Here is a 9802-nt window from a genome sequence, read left to right on the forward strand (position 1 = left end):
ATACACCTCTTGCATCTACAGAGAGGGCTAAAGTTATAGGATTCGACCTAGCGAGAGAAAGTCAATATGTTAGGACGCGAGATAGCTTTTAAGTAAAGAAAAACTTGTGAATTAAAAGCAGTCGGAACTTGTTGTGTATTGACAATTAACATTCTCTTCATTTCTTCATGGTTGTTTATTTATTTGAACGAGTGAACTTTAGTAAATAACTGGAACGATACCTCCTCATTGTTTTTGTGAAGCCAAAATTTGCGGGACCTTACCTCCAAGCACGAATATCTGGAGGCAAGCGTGTATCCCGGAGCCCACGTTTCGGCCTCGCCATGGGATCATGGGATCTAGGTACGAGATTGGACTTTTATGTTGACTCACGATGTCTCACGATACAATATGGCAGCAGCAATCGAGGAAACCTGCGGTCTTTCCTTCCCAATAGTAGTGAAATACGCATAAATGATTGGCTCACGACCCATCAGAACGAGGCTAGCGTAACTTATCACTGACCTGCTGTACACTGGACAACAGTATTTTGTCTGTCGTTACACGAGGGCGCCGTATTATGCGAGGTTGCTAAGAGACATTGCTGGCACATTTGACTCAAACATTACGTAAACTGGAATCAAATATCATATTCCTATTGTCGAAACAGCTGTCTCATTTCGCGCATTCATTTCTTAGACAAACATATGCTCACTAGACTGTTTTATCGAGCCAAATTCTGAGACATAATTGGTATGATATAGCAAATTGAAGTATTTCTGACATCGAGAGAGAGTTCACTTTGGTTGTTTGGAAATCGGTGTTGCAACTTTCGGAAACCGCAAAGACGACGCCGACTGCGGGTATCATTAAAAGGGTTTTCTAAATTATTATTGAAATTTACAAGCTATTTACAGTTGCCTGTTTTGTGCTACGTTTTAAACTGCGAAAGTAGAAAGATGATCAAAACCCATGCCCTGGTTTGAACAGGCATTGACGATGTAAAGACGAGAAAGACATTTTTGGCGTGAATAAAGATAAGTAGTCCTCTTGAAATAACCGTCTTCGGTATACGATTAACTTTGTTTTGTATTTCAACAACACAAAGTTGTATCTAAGATCTTTCGCGGGAGGGAAACACAGGCGTGAGAGCATCTCGAGGGGGAAAACGTTAAAACAACAATTGTACAAATCACGCACAAATATTGTAGGCTCGCCCTCAAAGTTAATCCTCAACACGGATTAAAGTTCAGATATTGGCCACAGTGTGGAATTGCATCTCGTGAGAGTTCGGGATAGAAAAATTCGATTATCGTACGCCATATCATTGCAGGACAGTCAGGACAGGTCTGTACAACGCGTCGCCGGGAACATCGCGTGTCTTGTACAGACACATGCGGAGCTGAAACCGAGCCACCGGTTATATTTTCGTAAGAGTAAAGAAACCCAAACAAAAAGCACACATAATTACTGTCGTTAGGCAACTTCAAGTGGGAATCCATTAAAACGAATGGAATTTTAGACAAGCAATACTAGAAGAAGGTATATCGTGGAGTTATAGTTACATATTAAACTACGGGAATTTCTTCTACTTGAAATTGGAAAATTCTAAGGAATTACAGACATCAGTTTCTACAGACGTATTCGCAAACTACACGTAGTGGCCGGATCATTGCGGGAGTCATTAATACAGCACAAAGACAGGGATTTGTATCAAAGGATAGATGACGCAGAAAAATTTGCTGGAAAAATAAAGGATATATCTTCATATAAACTGTCTTTACTAATATACATCGCGTTTATATAGAGTACACAAATTGACCGGGTACTCAGAGCAGATCTTTCATCGTTGGACTTTCAAACAAACACTGCCGGTGATATTTATATACAAATATACTGAAAGAATCGCTAGTTCCTCCTGTTTATAACTATTCAATATTGAACTCCCAATAAACATATTGAATAGTTCAAAATTGTTTTATATCTTGTTCACATTTGAAGCGACATTTCACCAACAGTAAAGAAAAACTTGTCCAGCTTTTGATAAAATTCGAAAAATGCCTGCATCGACTCGACGCGTTCAGGTCGCTCCGGCTCAGAATGGCGCCGAACGGTCTCACAAGGAACCGTCCCATCCCAGACACGAGTTGCGCACATCTCGTTGCGTCAAATACACGATGTTTTTTAAAAACATGTTCTTTCTGTTGTGTGGCGTTTTCGTCGGCGCTATCGGAATAATCGCCCTTCAAGAAAAGGGGAAACTCCACGGGCAGTTCGACGGTCTTTTCCTTGACCCGGCTGCCATCATGCTCAGCGTGGGTATTGTGATATTCGTCGTGTCCTTTTGCGGGGCTCTGGGGGCATTGCGAGAAAACAAATGCCTCCTGAGGTTCTTCTATGCATGTCTGATACTCATCATTCTGCTTCAACTGTCCATTGGCCTTGCCGCCTACTTCGCGAAGAACACGATTAAAGGAAAAATCGACAACGTTTTCCAAAAAGCGATCGTCGAATATCAGGACGACCCGGATTTGCAGTCCCTAATCGACTACATACAATTTGAGTTGAAGTGTTGTGGTTCCACAGAACCAAAGGATTGGAACTCGAACCCTTACTTCAAATGCAACAACGAAAGCATATCGGGTACCAGTGACATCGGCAGCGCATGTTCTGTGCCTCATTCCTGCTGCAGTACGGATAAGCTAAATAGGATGTGCGGATTCGGGGTGTTTACAAAAAAAGGTGAAATCGAGGGACGCGAGAAGAAAATTTACACCACTGGCTGTCTGGAAGCGTTGGAAACTTGGTTTAAGGATCATGTCATGTACGCTGGGATTGTTTGCGGGGTCCTGCTGGTGTTGCAAGCGATCTCGGTCAAGCTTGCGTTCCGGATGATTTCGGATATTGATGAGATCATTAAGTACCGCGACAGATAATGATGATATTATGATGTAAATAGTTAGCGCAGGTATTTGTGTGACTGACCAATGGGGTTACTGTACGACATCATAGGAACATTGGGGGTATTGAGGATTATGGTTAACAGCATGTATTTACTTGTATGTGGTAGCAAATGTAGATGGAATATTTCATTATTTTCCAATTCCATGTGAAATACATAGGTATCAAAGTGTTGCCCTCCAAATTTACTAAAAAATTCCCATGTATTATACGTTCCCTATAGAGAATGTTATATAGAGCAATATGTATTCAATAGCAGGGCTATATTATAAACTACCATATATTTTGTCAGTGTTTTTTAGGCTTTTAATAACCTATGTTTAGGAAGCTTATGCTGGATCAGCAGCAGATGTTAGCCTATATAAATGAAATTATGCATTTGTATAACTAGAGTTCATAATATATTTTGTATTTTCATATGTATGTATAGTATAAAATTATCTAGATTAAAATGTGATTATGGATTCCGGATGTCTAAAATTATTGTGTGGAGAGTATCAAACTACATAATTATACTATGCAGCCAGACATTTGTCAGTACGTTTGATAGATGTTTAGGGTCTGTGGTGTAACGGTGATCACTTCGGACTCTGACTTCGAGAATCCGAGTTCAATTCTTGGTAGAAACTCGTTGAAAACATTCATTCTACGTCTTTATGTAATTTTTTATTTCAGGCTTTTCTCTTAAACATCTTGCATGAAGTCTTGAGCTACTGAATAACATGTTGTGACACAGTGCAAGTTTGGTTGTTAAACTTGGTTCTCAATCAGTCAATCTCCATGGTTGATGATCATTGGTGAATTAAGTGCTTTTTTTTTAATAAATTTTTATTATCACAGGCCGTTTATTATCACAGACAATACATCATTCATCGTATTCACCGACTGTCAATGATCAAGGTTTTATTCCAAGGCATGTTATAGAAAAAAAACAGTATTTCACTGACTAGCTACGTATGTGAAGCAAACGCTTTTTGATGCAGAAGTCTAATGTCATAATATTCACTTGAATTTCACCGGTATTTCGTTAAAATATACGAACAAATAACGCAACAATTCTTCTCTGGTCGAGAAGTGCATGTATATTTCAGGCGGTTGTATAAGAACACATTTAATGGTAGGCTATTTGAAGAGGCTTCTAGTCTTTTACCCTGTTCACTGGTCATCTTCAAACAATGAAGGGTTTGAAGTACATAACATAAGTTTCTACTCACCGGCGATTGTGGTATTTCGTAAACGATTGCGAGAAAATACTAAGGTTGAAAACAAATCTAGGTTACTTCTGTATTTCAGACATGTTGCAAATTAAACCATAAACTAGCGTCTAGACTCTTTAAAATGCGTCCACGTGCACGCGAAAGTCAATACTTCGTGTAAGTTTTTAGTTGAGTTCCATGTGTAAATTCAATTCCTCCGGTCCGGTCCTCTCCCCAAGCGCTTTGATTGGTCTACGCTGCGGGAGAACGCGCGTGGCCCGCGAAGGGAAATGAAAAAACTAGCAAGCTTTTCTTTACCACACAAATTTCAGTAGAAGTCTAAATGATCACCCGGTACAAGTGTACTGAATCATATCACGCGATCTAGGCGTAGCCTCCTCCGCAGGCATCTTTGATGTATTTATTTAGCTATGTTAGGCATGGATTAGGTGTTACATTTAACTGATTATATTTAAGTCATTTTAGCCCGTTTTCCACTAGGCGAATTTATTTGCGCAACACGAAGCGATATCTGAAATCCGGTGATGTGATTGGTTTGCCAAAAATATTGGCCGCGAAAAAGTGGAATCGCTTAACTTCCTACTTTTTGACTCACGGATACCACGTAGGAGTATTTCACTGTATCAGGAGTCATTGCTAACCGTCTCGCATTCTTTAGTGCCATTAACTCGACCAACCTGCTTTGCGTGCTTAGTATTAAAAACTTGTTGATCTGGTTAGTCTACTAGCCAACAATTAATCGGCTATTCGTGCATCCGTGAGTCGTCTCATTGAGACTTTTGATTATCTTTTCGCACAAATAAATTCGCCTAGTGGAAAACGGGCTCTAGGCACAGACAAGGTTTCGTCCTTAAAATTAAGTTAGATTTGCACATATCATTTCTGCCGTCATATATACGAATAATTCTAGCTCGTTCTTCGTTTGTTTCTTATGATCACACAGCATACACGAACGGTGATAGTTGTCCAGCTAATGTTGAGCGTTCTTGGTTGTGTACCAGTCGACACTGGGGACCCTGACGAAGCGATGATTGGGGACCTTGACGAAGCGATGATTGGGGACCTTGACGAAGCGATGATTGGGGCCCTGAACGAATCAATATATGAAACAGTTAAACAAGATAATTCCTTGCTATCATACGAGAATGGCATGGAAAGAAATTTGAGAAGTGCGTACGGAGTTGTCATATCTCAAGGCAGTAAGATAATTCTTTCCATTCAAAATGGCTATTCGGTGTGGAAAATTGAGCCGGACTTTAAAAACCTTGTTTACAAACACAACAGCTTCAAGGCACCAGCTTTACCCCTTCCACCGAGTTATTATTGATCCAGTCCCTCACCGGTGACACCTCGTTTTCATGAAACAGTATCAGATTTGATATAATTCCATGAAATTATTTCACAGCGATATTGCTTTCCTAAGAATCCTACCTTTGCTAATGGAGACCTTCCCTTCCAGCGAACTTGGCCCCTTACGGTTGGACATTTGAGGCCCAGAAACTAGCGAACGATTAGGTCCTGATGCATTCGTAGCATAATGACTGCAAGAAGAATGAAAATAGCACATTTTGGGAAGTTTACAAAACGAAAATCATTCATAATGTTCTGTACACATAAAATTTATTTCACGTTCATTTTGTTCATTTAAATAAAATTTTAACGAAAAAACATCTCGCATTGCTTGTTTCTTCGTAAAGACTATTCATACTCCTAATATATAAAGTAGTTGGAACAATCATTTTTCAGGAGACGAAAACGACGGTTAATATGGTCGTACTAGACCTCTATGGGGAGGGGTGGGGGTAAAAACTAATAGCTGTTTCCACTTACACGAGATTACGCCGATCAGGACCTTTTCTTAACGAGGCTTGTGGTCCAACCGACTGTAACCTGTTTGGCGAGATATAAACCGGTTTCCAGGTGGGCGGCGCTCTGATTTCAGTCTCTTGCGGAGTCCTAGTGGCACTCGCTGTCGGCGTCGCTTCTGTGATTCATACGGAAAAATGAAATGAAAAAGCCATAGACGTTAACAGTTTAATACCTTGCTAATAATTGGCTTTGATAATCAACTACTGTCACAAACATTGCGCGCTTCAAGGGTAAAAGAGGAAAGTTCTATAGACGGAGTATAAATCAACGCAAAGAGAAAAACAACCGAACAAGAAACTAAAAAACAAAGGTTAACATACTTTTCATGGCAGCCGCAGAACGTTTTCTTTCAGCTTCTCGTTCCGCCTTAATCTTGGCTTCTCTCTCGGCCTTCATCTTCGCTTCACGTTCGGCCCTCATCTTCGCTTCACGTTCGGCCTTTATCGTCGCTTCACGTTCGGCCCTCATCTTCGCTTCCCGTTCGGCCTTCGCGGCAGCTCCTTTCTTTTCATCAGCTTCCTTCTTTTTCTTCATTTCCTTCTTCCACTTCTCTATTTCCCTTTTCCTTTCGGCCGCCTTTCGCTTTTCCTCTCGTTCTTTTTCTCTCCGTTTTCTTTCCTCTTCTTCTCTTTTCCTGCGCTCTCCTTCTTCGTGAGCATCTGCAAATCGGGGATATAGGCAGTTACAAAGAGAAAAAAAACACATCAATATGTGTTTTTAGGATGAAATGATGCAGGATGTATTCCATCTTTAGTAATGCACAACTAAATTCAAAACTAGGAAAATTCATCAGTACAACTGGAAAGAGCATCCAAAACCTGGTAAAAGTAGATGGTTTGGTCAGAAAATATTATCGCGAAATATGGCAAATTGTGTACAAAAACGTATAGGACAAATTGATTTGCTTCTTAAGGCTGTTTTCCACTTACGCGTTTTTCATACGCACGTACACGCACGTAAAAGTCTAAATCCTTATACATGTTACCTTTGAAAAAACTAAGCGAATAAATCGAAGGAACTTAGTTTTCTGCATATTTTAGTATGTATTAGTTGACCCAGATGTTAAATAACAAAAATTTAAAAGCATTTAAAATTTTCCGTACGTGTACGTGCGTATAAAAAACGCGTAAGTGGAAAGCAGCCTTTATACCTTTCAACGATTCAAGTGTCGCCCGGGAGATATCCTCATCATAATCATTCTAAAAAATGATATGCAACTCCAGATATGTCGTACTCTTCCAATGAGTATAGGTTGTCTGTTATTACTCTACCTGACTAACCTAGCTCAGACACTGGGTCTTACTGGAGGTGGTATTGGGATTTGCCACACCCCTAGGTGAATAGCATTATGTAATATTCATAAAATTGATATTATTCGATTGAGAAATGGGCTTGCTGGGCTAAACTACATGTTCGAGCACTTTGATGTATATTGCCTTATAAGTTATCCCATTTAACATTTATCTACAGCCTTGTAAGCCCAGGTACAGTCCTGCGTTCCAATCTCAGACTCAAGTCACCAGGAAGGCTTCACTCAAGATCCTACCTGTTCTACTGTGTTTTCTACAACAGCAGCATCTAATTCTTTGAATTCCCTCTTAAATTTTTCTTTCACTAAAAAAGTTTGTGAAATTATCTCAGATTACACCCAAAGCAGAGGATGGCTTTATACATTCATTGACAAGGTTCCTTTTAAGGTCTAGCCAAACTGGGGTTGTAAATCCCAGTCTGTATAAATGGCTGCTGAATAAAACAGGAAATTTATGCAGTTAAACAATATCTTACTGTTAATTTTCTCATGAAATAAAAGGTGTTTTTTTGTGTCACTTTGCATCAGAGTGCTACGCAGCAAGGTGTCTCTCCACTCCTCGTCTTCCTCGCTTTCATCTGCTGCAGTTTCAATCTAAAAAAGACAATGCAATGATGATCAGATCACCATGTACTCTAAATAGTTGGTATCTGTTGTGATGAAATTACAACTTGGCCTAATACTGATTTATACCTAATTCCAATTTGAAGGTAATGAAACCTCTAGCAAGGAGATGTAATAAACTCTGAACCAATTTCACAATAGACCATTCCCCTTTTAGGTTTCAAGCATGATATCGCAACTCAAAGTTGCTTGATACCTTCAAGCATTGCATGCTTGAAAGCTAAAAGGGGAAAGGTCTATTAGCCTAATTTACCATTAAAATAACATGCAAGCATGCACATGTAAACAAAATTTACTAACCGAATATTTGAAACTTGTCTCCTGTATAATTGAAAATATCACATATATAAGAGAAAAGGTAAAACTATTTAATCAAAATTATGTAATGTACTCCTACATAAAATTTCACCTTTTTATGGCCAGTTGAAGATGTTGATGGTTGACTGGGCTAAGGAACAAATTTTAAACAGAATAAGTGTGGTTGACCAACAGAGAGAAAGATATTTATGAACAAGGGGATTTACTTGGAATTCTTGAAGTGGAATTTGCTCTGCAGGGGAGGCATTTCTTGCCACAGGAGCAAGCCTTGGATCATACCACGTTGTCTGATGTGTCGCATGATCGACAAAATAGCTATAAAGAGAGAAAAACATAGATTGTTGGCTTAAATTTACAGGATGGGATGAACAGGGAAGGGGCAAGACAAAGTGTTGCTTGCCTTGGTGACATATAAACATTAAAGACAATGTCTGATCGGATGTGCACACCAGTCTCCTCATAACAATATGGGGCCAGCAAACTTGAAATTGCCTAGATTTTCCATATGTTTAAGATTTTTTTGGAGACAAGCACTAGCTCATATTCATTTAAAGCATAGCAAACCAGCATTTATATAAGAATCGTTTGGGTTGACTCGATTACAGTTATTATTTTGTTTCCATTTTAAAGAGGATCAAGATACGACATGATTCGATCACTATAAAGACGTTGTAAAAGGAAGTCTTACAGAATATTGGAAATGAAACAGTAAATGGATATGGAAGTTATTTTGTTTAATCTTTATAACATCTTCCACAAGCTACACAAAGCCCGGAGCAATTCTGCCCTGGTCGTAATACATTTCTATGTCCAACTAATAAAACAATTTAACAAATATTTCATGTTGACAAAGACGACAATTGTACAAATATGTAGAATACGTTAAACGGACATCACGGGCAATATTTTATTCTTGAAAGTTTAACAAAACAATAAAGACACATTTCAACTTACTATCTCCGTTCGTTTTCACTCCATCTTGCTTCCCAGCCTGGGGGAAGTTGCGTATTCCAGTTCGTCGCCATTTTTTCACCGTTTAATTAATTTTTTTCAATACACGAGATTGAACCCCAGGAATGTTATACATATGTGCTCTTTACCCGATGGAAACTCTCGTACCAAATGAACGTTTGCATAAAAGGCGGCGAGCCGTTAATAGCATGGATAATAAAATCACGTCTTTTAACTATCCATGCTATTAGTAAGCCGCAATTCTTAATAAATAGACTTAATATGGCGAGTAACTTAATATGTGTACTGTAAGGCTCAAAATGGCCATCTCACAGCTGTCAGATGAGCTGTCTAAAGATTGCAGCCTGCAAAATCCGTTTACAGAAGAAAAATTGAACTTTTTATTTTAACTCATTTACTGGCATTCCTCTTTATAGCGATGCAGAAATGCACAATTGCGAATCAATAATTAGATTTCGGGTTGAAACTTCATAAACACCAATTTCTGCCCAGTGATTGAGCCCAAACTACCAGATTGGGCTAAAGCGATAGACCAAATATAGTCTTTTTACTA

The 9802-nt window shown here is 39.1% G+C and overlaps 2 protein-coding genes across 3 annotated transcripts; one reads left to right on the forward strand and one right to left on the reverse strand.

The window, feature by feature from the left end:
• Positions 1-315: 315 nt before the first annotated feature.
• LOC114518253 (tetraspanin-33-like) lies at positions 316-3404 on the forward strand. The gene has a single exon (XM_028538217.1). The coding sequence runs from the start codon at positions 2037-2039 to the stop codon at positions 2913-2915; it is 879 nt and encodes a 292-aa protein (XP_028394018.1). The 5' UTR covers positions 316-2036; the 3' UTR covers positions 2916-3404.
• Positions 3405-4526: 1122 nt separating this feature from the next.
• LOC114518201 (eukaryotic translation initiation factor 4 gamma-like) lies at positions 4527-9318 on the reverse strand. 2 transcript variants are annotated; one of them, XM_028538149.1, is made up of 11 exons: positions 9232-9318; positions 8484-8592; positions 8369-8407; positions 8260-8280; positions 7812-7929; positions 7573-7640; positions 7177-7225; positions 6347-6685; positions 5988-6141; positions 5589-5698; positions 4527-5220 (listed from the first exon to the last, which is right to left on the reverse strand). In XM_028538149.1, the coding sequence occupies exons 1-11, from the start codon at positions 9300-9302 to the stop codon at positions 5093-5095; spliced, it is 1206 nt and encodes a 401-aa protein (XP_028393950.1). In that variant the 5' UTR covers positions 9303-9318; the 3' UTR covers positions 4527-5092. The 2 variants fall into 2 exon arrangements, with proteins under 2 accessions (XP_028393950.1, XP_028393949.1); XM_028538148.1 differs by having other exon boundaries at positions 4527-5244.
• Positions 9319-9802: the final 484 nt, after the last annotated feature.

This window comes from Dendronephthya gigantea, unplaced genomic scaffold, assembly GCF_004324835.1.
Source record: "Dendronephthya gigantea isolate DGI-Jeju-01 unplaced genomic scaffold, DenGig_1.0 000010F, whole genome shotgun sequence".
NCBI classification, from domain to species: domain Eukaryota; kingdom Metazoa; phylum Cnidaria; class Anthozoa; order Malacalcyonacea; family Nephtheidae; genus Dendronephthya; species Dendronephthya gigantea.